Source organism: Macaca nemestrina, chromosome 4 (assembly GCF_043159975.1).
Source record: "Macaca nemestrina isolate mMacNem1 chromosome 4, mMacNem.hap1, whole genome shotgun sequence".
Lineage (NCBI taxonomy): Eukaryota > Metazoa > Chordata > Mammalia > Primates > Cercopithecidae > Macaca > Macaca nemestrina.
This window is the reverse complement of record NC_092128.1, coordinates 20,593,807-20,611,342: the sequence shown is the minus strand read 5'-3', so window position 1 is coordinate 20,611,342 and position 17,536 is coordinate 20,593,807. Positions and strand designations below refer to the sequence as shown.

Here is a 17,536-nt window from a genome sequence, read left to right as displayed (position 1 = left end):
TTTGTTATACCAACCTGAACAGACTAAGACAAATACCAATGTATTTAGCTACAATAAGAAATTTGGCCAGGCACAGTGGCTCATGCCTGAAATACCAGCACTTTGAGAGGCAAAGGTGGGATGACCGCTTGAGCCCAGTTCGAGGAGGCCAGCCTGGGTAACATGGCAAGATCCTGTCAAAGGGAAGGGAAGGGGAGAGAGAGGAGGGGAGGGGAGGAGGAGAGGAGGGGAGGGGAGGAAGGGAGGGGAAAGGGGGAGGGGAGGGAAGGGAAAGTGGGGAGGGGAGGGGAGGGCAAGGGTAGGGGAGGGGAAAGGAAGAATTTTTGTTGTTAGAAAAACTCAGCAAAATAAAATTCCTGTTTCTCGTTGGACAACATTGTTTTATACATACATCAAACAGGCCAATAATAATAATAATAATAATAAAACAGCAACTCCATAGACAAAAAAGGGAAAAAAAAAAAGAAACCTTTTTTTTTTTTTTTTTTTTTTTTTGAGACGGAGTCTCGCGCTGTCACCCAGGCTGGAGTGCAGTGGCCGGATCTCAGCTCACTGCAAGCTCCGCCTCCCGGGTTCACGCCATTCTCCTGCCTCCGCCTCCCGAGTAGCTGGGACTACAGGCGTCCGCCACCTCGGCCGGCTAGTTTTTTGTATTTTTTTTTTTTTTTTTTTTTTTTTTTTTTGAGATGGAGTCTTGCTCTGTCGCCCAGGCTGGAGTGCAGTGGCTGGATCTCGGCTCACTGCAAGCTCCGCCTCCCGGGTTCACGCCATTCTCCTGCCTCAGCCTCCCGAGTAGCTGGGACTACAGGCGCCCGCCACCTCGCCCGGCTAGTTTTTTGTACTTTTTAGTAGAGACGGGGTTTCACCGTGTTAGCCAGGATGGTCTCGATCTCCTGACCTCGTGATCCGCCCGTCTCGGCCTCCCAAAGTGCTGGGATTACAGGCTTGAGCCACCGCGCCCGGCCAGAAACCTTTTATCTTTGGCCTTTTTAACCATCTCATACAAACCAACCACTTGTGGTACAGCTAAGTACATACACAAAAAAGTTACTGGAATGCTCGTGTTAGATATGAGTTCTAAATTTCTTTTCAAATAATTACTATGTCAGTAAGTTCAATTCTTTGCCTTCTACTTCCTCATAAAGCAACCTTTTTCGATTACCTACTCCACCCTAACTCATTCCAATTACCTACTGCACCCTGACTCATTCTGATCACCTGCTCCACCCTCACTCATTCCGATTACCTGCTACCTGCTCTGCCCTGACTCCCGCCAAAGCACTCACCCCATCATTCTCTTTAAATTAGCCAGTCGGAATCAGTTTAGCCTGTGCCGTCTAACCCCAGCCAATAGGGGAACGACACAGCAACAGGGGCCACGTGCGTCCTCGGTAAGAACCCCTTCCCCTCCCCTGTCCAAGTGTGCGCGCATCATTGTTCCTTCTGTAAGGGCACACCCTTCTATATAGAAATAACTTGCCCTGCTGAGAATTAAAAGGAAAATTTTGTATTTGAGTGCTATTCCTTTTGTGGCACCGAAACTTTATATATAACACTTGGAATAAGATTGTTTTTCTGTTGTCGGTTTTGTTTTTTTACAAGTTTTTTTTTTTCTCTCTCTCCTTTGAGATTATAATGAACATGGTCACACCACAAGTCAAGTCAGGAATAGGACAGAGAACGCTCTGAAGGCTGGTTTGGTCATTCGAGATCATTAAAAATGGCTGACCCTAACTATCTGTACAAAAATATAAAATGTAAATAAAAAATACGAACAAATTTCCTTTTTAAAGCACATTTAAGAAAAAAAGCAGGGCCTTGGAAGTTTTGGGCTTTTCCTCCTCTGTTGCAAATTCTCATGGTTTGGGTTGGGTGGTGGAGAGCGTGTGTCGTCTGCGGGTGGCACTGCCCGCGGTGGGCGGTGGGCGGTGGGGGGGCCTCTCTGCTCGAAGGTGACCACGTCTAGATTCTGAGACGGGAAGTGGAGGGTGAACAGGTCACGGCGGCTTTTTTTTTTTTTTTTTTTTTTGTAGTTTAACTTTTCCTTTTCTGCTGTCTGGTCATCCCCGTGGGTCTTCTGCTGCTTGGTATCGACGTCGTCATCATCATCCTCAGCTGCCCGCTGGCCCGTGGCCGACTCAGCTTCCTCGTCTTCATCTCCATCCTCTTCCTCAGCGTCACCTTCTTCTTCCTCCTCCTCTTCCTCCCCACCTTCTTCCTCTTGTTCCTCTACCTCATTGTCAGCCTCCTGCTCCCCGTTTTCCTCCTTAGCATTCCCGATAGCAGCGGCGTCTCTTCCATTTTCCGCCTGTTCCACGACTTCCTTCTCCTGTAGGTCCGTGGTGGTGATTTCGGAGCCGGTGTCTACGGCTGCCTCTGACACGGGGTGGGGGGACGAGGGTGATCCGATGCAGGGGATTAAGGAGAAAGCCAGAGTTCAGGGACTCTGGCGATAAAGCTGCCCAGCCGGACAAGGAACAATGCAAAGATGGCTTTTCAGAGCAGCCAGTGGGGAAAAGAAGGAATTTAGCTGGCAAAAGAACTAGCTATTCTGACCACCTCAATTCTGAATTCTTTTTGTTTGTTTTTTGTTTGTTTTGTTTTGTTTTTTGATACAGAGTCTCACTCTGTCACCCAGGCTGTAGTGCAGTGGCACCATCTCAGCTCACTGCAACCTCCATCTCCTGGGTTCAAGTGATTATCCTACCTCAAACTCCCGAGTAGCTGGGATGACAGGTGCCCACCACCACTCCCAGCTAATTTTTGTATTTTTAGTAGACATGGGGTTTCTCCATGTTGTCCAGGCTGGTCTCAAACTCCTGACCTCAGGTGATCTGCCCGCCTTGGCCTCCCAAAGTGCTGGGATTACAGGGGTGACCCACAGCGCCCAGTCCAATTCTGAATCCTTAGAAATGTGTGAAAAGCTGGATTATAACTGAAATTATGTGTGCTTAGAATCAGGGCAAGAAGCAATGTGTCTTAAGTGCATGATGGCATTAGGCTTGATATTTCAGCAACAGATTTATACTGCATGTTGAGTCTTTAAACAGAGTGTCCAAAATATTCTTTTTTGAAAAAAAATGTTTGAGACAGGATTTCACTTTGTCACCCAGGCAAGAGTGCAGTGGCGCAATCACAGCTCACTGTAGCCTCCACCTCCCAGGCTCAAGCCATCCTTCCACTTCAGCCTCCCAGGGTGCTGGAACTACAGTCACACACCGCTATGCCCAGCTAATTTTTGTATTTTTTGTAGAGACGAGGTTTTGCCACGTTGCCCAGGCTGGTCTCAAACACCTGAGCTCAAGCAATTCTCCTGCCTCAGCTTCCCAAAGTGCTGGGATTTCAGGTGTGAACCACCCTGCCCAGCCTTTGTTTGAAAATTATTAAGAATTTTGACACTGACAGAAGAACATCAAAACAAGTGCAGGGACCTTCTGAGCTCATGGCCCTGTGTGACTGGCCACACATTCATAAAGCCAGCCTAAATATAAAACAATCCTCTAGTGCAAACTACCACCTACCATCTAAACCCAGCTTGCCCTCTGTTTCTGTAAATAAAGTTTTATCGGAGTGCAGCCATGCTCATTGGTTTCATCTGTGGCTGTTTTTGTTCTACAGGAGGAGAGTTTCCCATACATGCAACAGAGATTGTAAGGCCCACAAAGGCTAAAATATTTACTATCTGGCCCTTTATCAAAGTTTGTTGCCTCCTGCTATAGGATGTAATCTGTCAGTTCTTGCCCCATACTTGCTATTCTAAATGAGCACTCAGCCATCTACAACGTGTTTCACTCTTCTCCTTGGAAACCATGTAGAGTCCACCTGGAGTCTATAGCTACAAATCAGAAGAATTTGGACACTGCTGACCTGCTCACAGACTGAAATGCCAAGAATTTCTGTGGCAGTGTAAGGACAGCAGTAACTATGAATTCTCCAGGGGAAGCCTGCAAAGCTATATGATCTCTTCTACCCGAATCTCTTGTGTACCTGAGGTTTCTCACCGCACTACCACAAAACAATATACAGCTGCCAACTCCCAGTCAGCAACTTGCCTGGAGTCTTATGTTCCCCTCATAAAGGATAGGGCTCAAGAATTGCTCTTCTTGACTGGCTATTAATAAAATCTCCAAAATCCTCTAGCACCATGTCTGGCATATCTGCCTCCCACGTAAATTCCCCTGGACCAGGTGCCCATGTGCTATGGTCTGAATGTCTGTCCTCTCCAAAACTCATGTTGAAATTTAATTACCGTTGCAACAATATCAAGAGGTGGGATCTTATTTTTCGTTTTTTAATTTTAATTTTAATTTTTTTAGACACAGGGTCTCACTATGTCATCCTGGCTAGAGCGCAGTAGCACAATCACGGTTCACTGCAGCCTCAACATAAGCTCAAGAGATCCTCCTGCCTCAGCCTCCTGAAGAAGTAGGACCTTTAAGAAGTGATTAGGCCATGAAGGTTCTGCCTTCCTGAATGGATTAATGCCATTATCTCAAGAATGGGCTTGTTATGGCAGGAGTGTGCTCATTATAAAAGGGCAAGTTCAGTCCACTTTCTTCCCCCTCTTCCCCTCTTTCCTTTTGCCTTATGATGATGAAGCAAGAAGGCCCTCACCAGATGCCTACCCCTTGATATTGAACTTTCCAGCCTCCAAAACTGTGAGCCAATAAATTTCTGTGTATTATAAGTTGCCCAGTCTCAGATATTCTGTTATCATAGCGCAAAAGACTACGTAACCTTAATACCTGGGCTAGGTCCTATTAGAACTTTAAGGATCTAATAGCTTACCCTGAAGGCTGGCTATCTAGTCAGCCTGCTATAGTTTCATGGATGCTGGTAGAAGACATGAGACATCTGGGTCAGAAATAAAGGATTGTTTATTACTCACAACAATAGCAATAGCCAAAGTAACAGCATTTCGGCACTGGTTCCCCAAGCCCCATTTCCACAGGGTGACACAAGGGACAGTTGATGTCCGCACAGGCAGTGAGTTCTGTTACAGGAAAAGCACCCTGAGCTTGGAAAATAATCCCATTATAATGGGTTGTGGCACACTTCCCCTGAGCCCTAGAAGGAAAGATGATTTTACAACACTGGATAGTAAGCAAACTTGCTCTTTTGCTATGAAGGGAGATGCTATCTCTATCCTTCAAGACAGTTTGCTATATAAATGTCCTCTAAAGATAGATTAGAATAAAAGGTAGTCAGTGCCCTGGTTGCAACATGTGCAGAAATGCAAAAAATTCTTGGAGAATTGTCTCTCAACAGCCTCCATATGGACTTGGTCCATAGCTATAAATGAGCCCCTTTTTTTCTGTGAGCAAGCTGGATTTTTGCTAGTGATCTTCTCCCAGGTTTGCTTCCTTCTTTTCTAGTTTGCAGATTTATACTGGGTACTTTAGAGAAATATACCCTACCCATCGTATTGCCCCCAAACCAACATACAAATAAATGGTCTCTCATGTTTTGTGACTTTTCAAGTAGAATTTTATCAATTGCTTTTGTCTCTATATAGCCATACAACTTAGGTATCACAATATGTTCAAAGCACTTAGCCATTTCTTCCCCCCAACCATTCACCATGTTCTTCCCAAATTCTTAAAGCTGTGTGTGTATAATGCTACAAAAATTATGATATTAAACTCAAGTGCCAGGGTATTCCAGCCATCATACATAAATGTTAGAGATTATTACTGGAATCATGTTTAGAATGTACCGTGTAAGGAGTCTATTGTGCAAACAAGAGACTAAACAGGAGTAGATAAAACGGAAAAGGAAGAGGAATCAGGAACTCAGTCCAAACAAAAACATCATCCAGAGGAAACAGGATAAGCCTGTCCAGACACAGGAAACTATAATGAGGAAGGAAAAGCAATTCTCAGAACAGATGGGCGGAAACTGAGCAACTAACAGAGGTGGAGCCATGTTTATTTGAGAAAGTGTATTCTGAGATTTGGGGGTTGAACAGAATCTGTGCTTATTCCCCACAGCTCCTGGATCTCTAATGATGCTATATGTGGATACTGAACTGGCACATGCATGAGCTCCTGTAACGATCAAGCTATTTCTTAAACCTCTAATTCTCTGTCACTTGTAACTTCCTGTCTTTTGAAAAATATATGTATGTTTTTATTTGAATGGATACTAACTTGATTAATTCATTTCCCAAATATTTGAATTTCTAGAGAACTGTGAAAGTTTATGGAGATGATTGAAAAGGATATTGAAACGAGGTCTATCCCAGAAAATATAGGACAGATGGTTATGGGGCATTAAAAAAGAGAACTGTTAAGCCTACAATCCAGCATCTTATTGTCTGCTGTATTTTTTTAAAAGCTTGCAGAGTAAGGCGTATGTTATTGTTTCATCTCTTTTGATACAACTGAGTTCCTTCAAACACATACAATTAAAAAATAATCCACTCTCAAGTAAATTGTATGTCTGTGTGAATAAAAATGCAATCCCTTGTAGATGAGTTTTATGTTTCCCAGCTGCCTATGAGATTATTATGTATCATAAATTGTATACTCTGTACTCTGCATTCCTTTGCAGCTACAAATGAAAAGATTTAGGCATGTTTTTATTTCTTATTGAAGTAAAGCCTTCACTAATTATTCATCAGCTATAAAGACTTTATAATTGTTCAATATTTTGAAGCATTTGTGCACATAAACTAACCCTCATTTTAATAGTTTATTCATCTAACAGCTTTAATAGAGTACCTCTTTTTTTCATACTCTAAATTAAACATCAAATGCAATCTTTTCCAAACAACTAGAATCACTGATTTTGAGAGCTGAAAAATATTTCATTTTCTCAAGGTAAATAAAAAAACTGAGTCTCAGTGGTTGCCTAAGAATCACATTCCCACAAGATCTGCCCAGCTAGAAGTGCATTAAAACCACTTTTTCAGACCCTTAAGGGTCCATGCTCTTTCTATAACATGCAGATTTTTCTCTTCATGATTCTTGTAGGGAATTGATTCTAAATTTATTCAATTTAGTAGTGCTCAGACAGATGTTTGTATATCTCTTATAACATGACCAGTGGGCATTGCTTTTTTTTATTCTTTAGTTATCTAGGATTTTATTCTGTATTACTATTCCAGATAAATATTTTAAATCCTTAATTTATTCTTGTAATAAAAGATAGGCTTTTCTTTGGGGGCAAGTCCATTTCTCAAGCTAAACTATGGAAAGCTGGAGCTCCAAACCGAACACAAATTAAAATTTAAATTTAACCATGTTGTGATGCCAATGAACCACTGATGGTTTTCGAAATCTTCACAAAGGCTGGTAGAAAAACTTCACAGTGAATGAATTTTATTACTTCTGACTATAATGTCCCTACCTACAGTGCTTCTGTAATGTTTGTAAGACTGAAATATTTAGAAATGTTCTCCTGGCTACATTTTACCTTATTTTCTTTTTCTTTTTTTCTTTTCTTTCTTTTTTTGTTTTTTTTTGTTTTTTGTTTTTTGTTTTTTGAGATGGAGTTTCGCTGTTTTGCCCAGACTGGAGTGCAGTGGCACAATCTCGGCTCACTGCAACCTCTGCATCTCAGGCTCAAGCGATTCTCTTGCTTCAGCCTCCCAAGTACCTGGGATTACAGGCATGTGGCACCACGCCGGGCTAATTTTGTATTTTTAGTAGAGACAGGATTTCTCCATGTTGGTCAGACGGGTCTCAAACTCCTGACCTCAGGTGATCCACCCACCTCAGCCTCCCAAAGTGCTGGGATTACAGGTGTGAGCCACCACGCCCAGCCTATTTTACCTTATTTTCATCTCTTCATTATTCTTGTTCAGTTAGGTCCTCTGGATACCTTAATTGTTTTTAGGATCACAAACTCTTTTGTGGAATCCTTTGCAAATAAAGTCTCTGTGCTCCTCAGTGTCGGTGGCTACAAGGATTTCTTGCCATGTTCAATGCGTAGGCTTTTCCCAAAAGGCTTATGTTATGGCTCTCTTCCATTCACATTGGCATCATAAGGCACAACTGGCCAGGCACGGTGGCTCACGCCTGTAATCCCAGCACTTTGGGAGACCAAGGCAGGCAGATCACTTGAGGTCAGGGGTTCAAGACCAGCCTGGCCAACATGGTGAAACCCTGTTTCCCCTAAAAACACAAAAATTAGCCAGGCGTGGTGACGCGCACCTGTAGTCCCAGCTACTCGGGAAACTGAGGCAGGAGAATCCCTTGAATCTAGGAGGCAACTAAATTCCTTCAAACACATACAATTAAAAAGTAATCCACTCTCAAATCAGTTGCATATCTATGTGAATAAAAATGCAATTCCTTGTAGATGAGTTTGCAGAGGTTGCAGTGAGCCGAGATCGTGCCACTGCACTCCAGCCTGGGTGACAGAGTGAGACTCTGTCTCAAAAATAAATACATACATACATACATACGTACATACATACATAAGGCACAACTGTGTCTGTTTTCCATTAGCACTTTTTTGGGGGAGGAATTGCCATATGAATAGGTGCACCAATGTATTTTCCCAACAACAGTGTACAAGGGTTCCCTTTTCTCCATGTCCTCACCAATATTTGTTACCTTTTGTCTTTTTTTGATAATAGCCATCCTAACAGATATGAAGTGATATCTCAGCGGTTTTGATTGGCATTTCCCTGATGGTAAGTAATGTTGAGCACCTTCTCACATACCTGCTGGCCATTTGTATGTCTTTTTTGGAGAAGTGTCCATTCTGTTTGCCTATTTGCAAATCAGGTTATTTCTTTGGGGTTTCTTCTTTGTTAATTTGCTTGCTATTGAGTTGTAGGAGCTTCTTATGTATTTTGCATAGTAATCCCTATCAGATCTATGGTTTGCAAACATTTTCACCCATTCTGTACATTTCCTTTTCATTGTGTTGTTTCCTTTGCTGTGCAGAAAGTTTTTAGTTTGTTGTATTCCCACTTCCCACTAGTCTATTTTCGCTTTCTTTTAACCTGTGTTTTTGGTGCCATGTCAAAAATCATCACCAAAGTCAATGTCAAGATTCTTTTTCCTGCATTTTCTTCTAAGGAATTTTATGTTTCCTGTTCTTATGTTTAACTCATTAACCCTTTTTTTTTTTTTTTTTTTTTTTTTTTTTTTTTTTTTTTTGAGTTAGAGTCTCCCTCTGTCGCCCAGGCTGGAGTGCAGTGGCATGATCTCAGCTCACTGCAACCTCCACCTCCTGGGTTCAAGCAATTTTTCTGCCTCAGCCTCCTGAGTAGCTGGGATTATAGGCATGAGCTGCCAGGTCTGGCCAATTTTTGTATTTGTAATAGAGACAGTGTTTTACCATGTCGGCCAGGCTGGTCTGGAACTCCTGACCTTAGATGATCCACCTGTTTCAGCCTCTTAAAGTGCTGAAATTGCAAGTGCGAGCCACCGCTCCTGGACCGATTAACCCATTTTGAGCTGACTTTTGTGTATGGTGTAAGATAAGGGTCCAACTCTCTTCCATTAGAATTTTATTCATGGTTAAAATGGACAAACTTTTGTTATAATGGCCTTAAAATAAGCTGTAGAATTTTATAATTTTATATTTATATTATTTATAAACTATCTTTTCCTCCAAATATATTTACTAACTATAGGACTTTTATACCAGTTAAAATTTCGTGTCCATCAGTTTATACTGGTTGGGCACAGTGGCTCATGCCTATAATCCCAGCATGTTGGGAGGCTGAGGAGGGAGGCTCACTTACGCCCAGGAGTTCAAGACCAGTCTGGACAACACAGTGACTGAAAATTAAAAATTAATTTTTTTTTTTTTTTTTTTTTTTTTGAGACGGAGTCTCGCTCTGTCGCCCAGGCTGGAGTGCAGTGGCCAGATCTCAGCTCACTGCAAGCTCCGCCTCCCAGGTTCCCGCCATTCTCCTGCCATAGCCTCCCGAGTAGCTGGGACCACAGGCGCCGCCACCTCGCCCGGCTAATTTTTTGTGTTTTTAGTAGAGACGGGGTTTCGCCGTGTTAGCCAGGATGGTCTCAATCTCCTGACCTTGTGATCCGCCCGTCTCGGCCTCCCAAAGTGCTGGGATTACAGGCTTGAGCCACCACGCCCGGCCAAAAATTAATTTATATTAAATATTTATACATTTTCCCTCCCTTTCTTATTCCAAATATTCCTTTTTTATCATAGTGTTTCAAAATCTGAGATTTTTTATATCATTGTTTCTTTTTAAATCATGCAACTTTCTCTTTTTGTTTTTTGTTTTTTTAATTCTTATTTATTTGTTTTTATTTGTTTTTTGAGACAGGGTCTCACTCTGTGATCCAGGACAGAGTGCAGTAGCATGATAATGGTTCACTGCAGCCTCAACCTCCTGGGCTCAAGCAGTCCTCCTGCCTCAGCCTCCCGAGTAGCTGGAACTACATGTGTGTCATCATGCCTGGCTAATTTTTTTGTAGAGGCAGAGTCTTGCTATGTTGCCCAGGCTAGTCTCCAACTCCTGGCTTCAAGCAATCCTCCCTCCTTGGCCTCCCAAAGTGCTAGGATTACTGGTGTGAGCTACTGCACCTGCCAGGAAGATCTTCTTTGATAAGATACCAAAGGCAAAGGACAAAAAGGTTACAATACTGATAAATTTGACTCTACGAAAATTTTTAAATTTCTGTATGACACAACTATGCTATGAACAAAATTAAAGAAAGTGCATAGACTGATAGTAAATATTTGCAATACGTATAACAGGCAAAGGGTTATAAGCCAGAATATTTATGTACTTTTATTTGTAGATAACCTATATTTAAGCCTCCTTTATATCAATAAGAAAACGACAACTCAATAGAAAAGCAAATCGCAAATTGTATGAATGAGCAATTTGTAGGAGGAAAAATATAAATCGTCAATAAACACATGAGAAGATAACAACCCTCATTGGTAATCAGGGAAATGAATGCTGAAACAAGAATGAAATACTACTTTTCCACCAATATATTGCTAAAGATTTAAAAATTTGCTAATATCTATATTGGTGAGGTTATAAGAAAATGGATGGTCTCTTACATTGCTGGTAAGAGTATAAATAGTAAAACCACTTTGGGGGCAATTTGGTAATATCTAGTACTTTTCAAAATGCATATACCTTATGAACCAGCAATTCCCCATCTTTGTATCCATGCTAAAGAAGCGCTAACACATACATGCAACAAAACCCATACAAAGGCTCATTGCATCATTTTTATCATGAAACATTAGAAACAACTGGCATCCAGAGAAGAGGAATGGCTACATAAGCTGTAGCTATATTATGCAATATTATGCAACATTTAAAAAGGAGGTAGTGCTAGGTGTTGTGGCTCATGTCTGTAATCCCAGCACTTTGGGAGACCAAGGCAGGCAGATCGCCTGAGGTCAGGAGTTCAAGACCGGCCTTGCCAACAGGGTGAAACCCCATCTCTATTAAAAATACAAAATTAGCCAGGCTTGGTGGCACACGCCTGTAATCCCAGCTACTTGTGAGGCTGAGGCAAGAGAATCACTTGAAACCAGGAGGCAGAGTTTGCAGTTAGCCAAGATCACGCCATTGCACTCTAGCCTGGGCAACAAAAGTAAAACTCTGTCATAAATAAATAAATAAATAAATAAATAAAGGAGGTAGTGCTGGGTATGGTGGTTCATGCCTGTAATCCCAGCACTTTGGGAGGCTGAGGCGGGTAGATCACCTGAGGTCAGGAGTTCAAGATCAGCCTGGCCAAGATGGTAAACCCTGTGTCTACTAAAAATACAAAAATTAGCCAGCTGTAGTGGCAGGTGCCTGTAATCCCAGTTACTCAGGAGGCTGATGCAGGAGAATCGCTTGAACCCAGGAGGCAGAGGTTGCAGTGAGCCAAGATTGTGCTACTGCACTCCAGCCTGGGTGGCAGAGTGAAACTCTGTCTCAAAAAAAAAAAAAAAAAGGAAAGAAAAATAAAGCAGGAAACCTAAAGATACACAGAATAGTGTATCAGTTTCCTAGGGCTTCCTTAACAAGGCACAACAAACTAGACATACGTGTCTAACTTTTGGCTTCCCTGGGCCACTTTGGAAGAATTGTCTTGGGCCACACAAAAAGTACACTAACACTAACAATAGCTGATGAGCTAAAGAAAATCAAAAAGGTCCGTGCATAATTTTCATCATATCTGCCCCTATAGATAAGCAAAAAAGTCTTTGCATTCAAAGGCTAACATAAACTTATATATCATCTCGCTGTTCTAGAGGCTAAAAGTTGGAGCTCAAGGTGCTGGCAGCACCACGCACCTGCTAAATCTTCCTGGCTTTTGGTGGCCCTGGGTGTTCCTTGGCTTGGGGCAGCCCAACTCCAATGTTCCATTTTCATGTGGCATTCTCCCTCTGTCTTCTCATCACCTTTCCTCTGTGCATGTCTGTTTCTGTGTCCAGATTCCTCCTTTCTAAAAGGACACCACTGGCTGGGCACCGTGGCTCATGCCTGTAATCCCAGCACTTTGGGAGGCCGAGGCGGGCGGATCACTTGAGGTCAGGAGTTCAAGACCAGCCTGGCCAACAATGGCAAAACCTCATCTCTACTAAAAATACAAAAATTAGCCCAACGTGGTGGCAGGTGCCTATAATTTCAGCTACTTGGGAGGCTGAGGCAGAGAATTTCTTGAACCTGGGAGGTGGGGGTTGCCATGAGCCAAGATTGTGCCACTGCACACCAACCTGGGTGACAGAGTGAGACTCTGTCTCAAAAAAAAAAAAAAAAGGACACCAGTCATACTGGATTAGGGCCCACCCTAACAATCTTGATTATCTGTAGAGACCCTGTTTCCAAATAAGGTCACATTTTGATGAACTGGGGGTTAGGACTTCAACGTATCTTTTTTGAGAGAGACACAATTCATCCCGCAACAAATGGTATACCATATGTGGAAAAAATACATACATATTTTTTCTTTTTTTCTGAGGCAGGGTCTCTGTCACCCAGGCTGGAGTGCAGTGGCTCGATCTTGGCCTGCTGCAACCTCTACCTCTAGGCTCAAGCAATTTGGCCACCTCATTCTCCCAGGTAGGTGGGACTACAGGTGTGTACTACTTTGTCTAGCTAAATTTGTTTGTATTTGTGTGTGTGTGTGTGTGTGTGTGCTAGCTAAATTTTTTTGTACCTGCGTGTGTGTGTGATGGGGTTTCACTATGTTGCCCAGGCTGGTCTCAAACTCCGGGCCTCAAGCAATCCACCTGCCTTGGTCTCCCAAAGTGCTGGGATTATGGGCATGAGCCACCATGCCCGGCCTCATATATTTTTAAGAGTTCATATGTACGTATATAAAGACAGATGGAAATATTTAGAAAAATACACAACTAACCAGGCTCAGCGGCTCACAGTGGGAGCACCACTTGAGCCCAGGAGTTAGAGGCTACGGTGAGCTATGATTGTGCCACTACACTCCTGTGTGGTGACAGAGCAAGACCCTGTCTCCAAAAACAAACGACAACAACGAAAGTACACCTAACTGATAAAATAGTTACTATTGCTCATGGTAGAAGATCATACTGGTGGATTTTCGTATTTTAGCCTTTAGCTTTGTTGGCAATGTTCACATTTTTACAAGATAATGAATTACCAGAGTAATTTTTCAAAAATCATGGCTGCTCCAATGATAGTGGGTTATCAGAACTTATTAATATTAGTGTCACTAAAGTTGGTAGACAATCCCCCCTGCTAAATTTGACTGGATAAATAAATAAAAATAAAAATCATACAATCCAGAACGATGTTAATTAAAAGCAATAGAATGCTTCCCTACACTTCTTGATCTCTTAGTTCCATTAAGGAAATCACTTAAAAAAAAAAAAAAACTTTTTATAGAAGAAGTCTCACTATGTTACCCAGTCTAGATTCCAACAGCAAAGCTCAAGGGATCCTCCCACTTCAACCTCCCCCAAGTAGCTGGGACAACAGGTGCTGCCGCTACGTCCAACTGGGAGCCACTTTCTAACTCTCAGTAGTTATCTCCATCGATCTAAATAACATACCAAAGGAGATAACAGTAATCCCCAACTCCTGGGACTTACTGAGAGAAGTGAATGAACTAAGCCAAGCACAGTGGCTCACGCTTGCAATCCCAGCAATTTGGGAGTCTGAGGCAGGTGGATCACTTGAGGCCAGGAGTTCAAGACCAGCCTAGGCAACATGGCAAAACCCTGTCTCTACTAAAAATACAAAAATTAGCAGGGCATGGTGGCACATGACTATGATCCCAGCTATTTGGGAGGCTGAGGCAGGAGAATCGCTTGAACCTGGGAGGCAGAGGTTGCAGTGAGCCGAGATCACACCACTGCACTCCAGCCTGGGCAACAGAGTGAGACTTTGTCTCAAAAAAAAAAAAAAAAAGAGGCTGGGCGCGGTGGCTCAAGCCTGTAATCCCAGCACTTTGGGAGGCCGAGACGGGCGGATCACGAGGTCAGGAGATCAAGACCAATCTGGCTAACACAGTGAAACCCCGTCTTTACTAAAAATACAAGAAAATTAGCCGGGCCAGGTGGCGGGCGCCTGTAGTCCCAGCTACTTGGGAGGCTGAGGCAGGAGAATGGCGTGAACCCAGGGGGGCGGAGCTTGCAGTGAGCCGAGATCGCGCTACTGCACTCCAGCCTGGGGCACAGAGCAAGACTCCGTCTCAAAAAAAAAAAAAAAGAAAGAAAGAGACTGAACTAATAAATGTCAAGAACTTAGAACTGCTCTTGACATATTGATACTTAATATAGATTGGTTATTACTATTTTCATTGTATTATTATTTTGTCATCTATCAATTTTAGTCAACTACCTATTGATTTCAGCAATGATAACTGAGGATTTGGGGCTCTGATACCACTCCCTCCTCTCTCTCACCTTCTCAATTCATTAGTCTTTTCAACTACTTATTAACTCGTTTGGAGGTCTCCTGAGTTGTTCTAATTCTCCCATTGTTTCAGTTTCAAACTCACCAGTATCTAACCGAATGAATCTCATCAGAAATACTGCACTGAAATTTGGAGGAAAATCTGGTTGCATTGATCGTGGAGAAGTGATTTTTAATTTCTTGCTGAAGTGGTCCCTTTCTTGATTATCTTTTTGGCCTTTCCTTTTGTCAATCAGCCCATTGCAATCTGGCATATTACTGTGCTTCTCATCTAATATGCTTCCCTCCAGCTTCTAGAGGTCCAGTTTCAGAGTGCTGACCTAACTAATACTGTCACTCTTTCAATAAATTTATTTATTTATTTATTAGAGACAGAGTCTCAGTTTTTCACCCAGGCTGGAGTACAGTGGCGCCATCTCTGCTCACTACAATTGCTGTCTCCTGGGTTCAAGTAATTCTCATGCCTCAGCCTCCCTCAGCCTCCTGAGTAGCTGGGATTACAGACGTGTACCACTATGCCTGGCTAAGTTTTGTATTTTTAGCAGAAACAACGTTTTGCCATGTTGGCCGTGCTGGTCTCAAACTCCCAACCTCAAGTGATCCACCTGTCTCGGCCTCCCAAACTGCTGGGATTACAGGCACGAGCCACTGCACCTGACCCAAATTTTTCTTAATGAATCAAAAGCTCTTTTACTATTGTTTTTACATTAATGGTATTAGTCTTACCAAGTTAGAGCTCACTGAGAAAGCCAGCTCACAACCCACATGTCATCTCATGTGCTAGTTAATGAACTTGATGTCACCAGATTAACTGGAATGTCAGCTTCCCTTTGGGTTACACTCTGCTTGTGACTTTCATTATACCTATCATCATCCTGTCTACAAGGTTAACCTGCTTCCGAGTTAACTCGCTAGAGCAAGAATGCACAAAAGCCCTTTTCTGGCGTCCCTCAGATGGAATTGAAACAGACCAAAAATTTTAAAAATACTTTATTGAATGATAAAAACAGAAATCCACATAGAATACAAGACATATCAGTGGTCTGGCTCACAAAGAAGGGATATCATATCTTGCAAGCCAGCGTTTCATATGCCTTTTATATCCAGCCCGGGAAATTTCCTTCCCCCTAAGTGAATAGCATTAAGTGGTCTTAAAATAGCCTCTCATACACGAACTGAGTTTGCCCATAGTAAACCTCCAGTAGTGTGATATTCTAATACAATAATCATATACCAGAATGACCCACAAAGGGTAAAAGGGAGTAACAAAGAGTTTTTCTTTCACTCTGCACACCTCAAGTCAAAAGAACAACATCAAGGTAAGACAGTGTCTACCACACAATGCACAGGGACCTTGGTTTCTGTGGGTTGAAATCACTGACATTTTTATCACCTAGTGAGGAAACAAAGGTTGTGGAGAAGCAGCTGGTGCAGAGGAAACAGAACACAGCTTAGCATTACATGATCTAGATTCTACTCATCATTCTTCCGAATATTCAACTAGAGTTCTTTGTCCTTGGAAAAGTGAACTTTTCTGAATCTCAGTTTCCTTATCTAAAGAGTAAGCATACCAACATTTACACTACTTATCTCTCAGTGTTGTTCAGATAATTGTTAAGGTAACAATTTATTGTGAGCAGAGTCAAAGTTTACTCCTATCTTGCTTGAGGGAACTTGAAGAAAATTCATAGATTTCTTTCATAGACACTGTCTCATACTCATGGGTAGCTAGATAACATTTTTAGACTAAGTACAAGGAAAACTATCTGGGTACAGCTTACTGGGCTCCTCATGTGCAAGTTACTCTTTTTTTTATTATACTTTAAGTTCTAGGGTACATGTGCACAGCGTGCAGGTTTGTTACATATGTATACATGAGCCATGTTGCTGTGCTGCACCCATTAACCCATCATTTACATTAGGTATTCTTCCTAATGCTATCCCTCCCCTTTACCCCCACCCCACAACAGGCCCCAGTGTGTGATGTTCCGCAACCTGTGTCCAAGTGTTCTCATTGTTAAGTTCCCACCTATGAGTGAGAACATGCGGTGTTTGGTTTTCTGTCCTTGCGACAGTTTGCTCAGAATGATGGTTTCCAGCTTCATCCATGTCCCTACAAAGGACATGAACTCATCCTTTTTTATGGCTGCAAAGTATTCCAGCAAGTTACTCTTTATAAAACTGTGTGTGGATATCTAACAACCCATGGAGAGCACTATTATAAGGCATTGTATTGTGGTTCAATTTTTTTTTTTTTTTTTTGAGATGGAGTCTCACTCCATCACCCAGGGTGGAATGCAGTGGTGCGATCTTGGCTCACTGCAACCTCCGCCTCCCTGGTTCAAGCTATTCTCCTACCTCAGCCTCCCGAGTAGCTGGGATTACAGGCACCTGCGACCACACCTGACTAATTTTTGTATTTTTACTAGAGATGGGGTTTCACCATTTTGGCCAGGCTACTCTTGACCTAGCCTGTGGTTTGATTTTATACAAAATTAGAAAGGTAGTGCAATTTAAACTGGCCTGGGCCAGGCGTGGTGGCTCACACCTGTAATCCCAGTACTTTGGGAGGCCGAGGCGGGTGGATCATGAGGTCAGGAGTTCAAGACCAGCCTGGCCAATATAGTGAAACCCCATCTCTACTAAAAATATAAAAAATTAGCCAGGCGTGGTGGTGGGCACCTATAGTCCCAG

The 17,536-nt window shown here is 42.5% G+C and overlaps 1 protein-coding gene and 1 long non-coding RNA gene across 2 annotated transcripts; one reads left to right on the top strand and one right to left on the bottom strand.

Annotated features, from left to right (window-relative positions):
• The first annotated feature begins 1,344 nt into the window (after positions 1-1,344).
• On the top strand, positions 1,345-13,019 carry LOC139362512 (uncharacterized). Its single transcript, XR_011621618.1, has 3 exons — positions 1,345-1,391; positions 8,585-8,641; positions 12,913-13,019. It is a non-coding gene; the product is annotated as an uncharacterized lncRNA (long non-coding RNA).
• On the bottom strand, positions 1,799-2,401 carry LOC105471439 (prothymosin alpha-like; the record flags this gene model as incomplete). Its single annotated transcript, XM_011723925.2, has 1 exon — positions 1,799-2,401. A coding segment is annotated over one exon (603 nt), but the record flags the coding sequence as incomplete, so codon positions are not given.
• Positions 13,020-17,536: the final 4,517 nt, after the last annotated feature.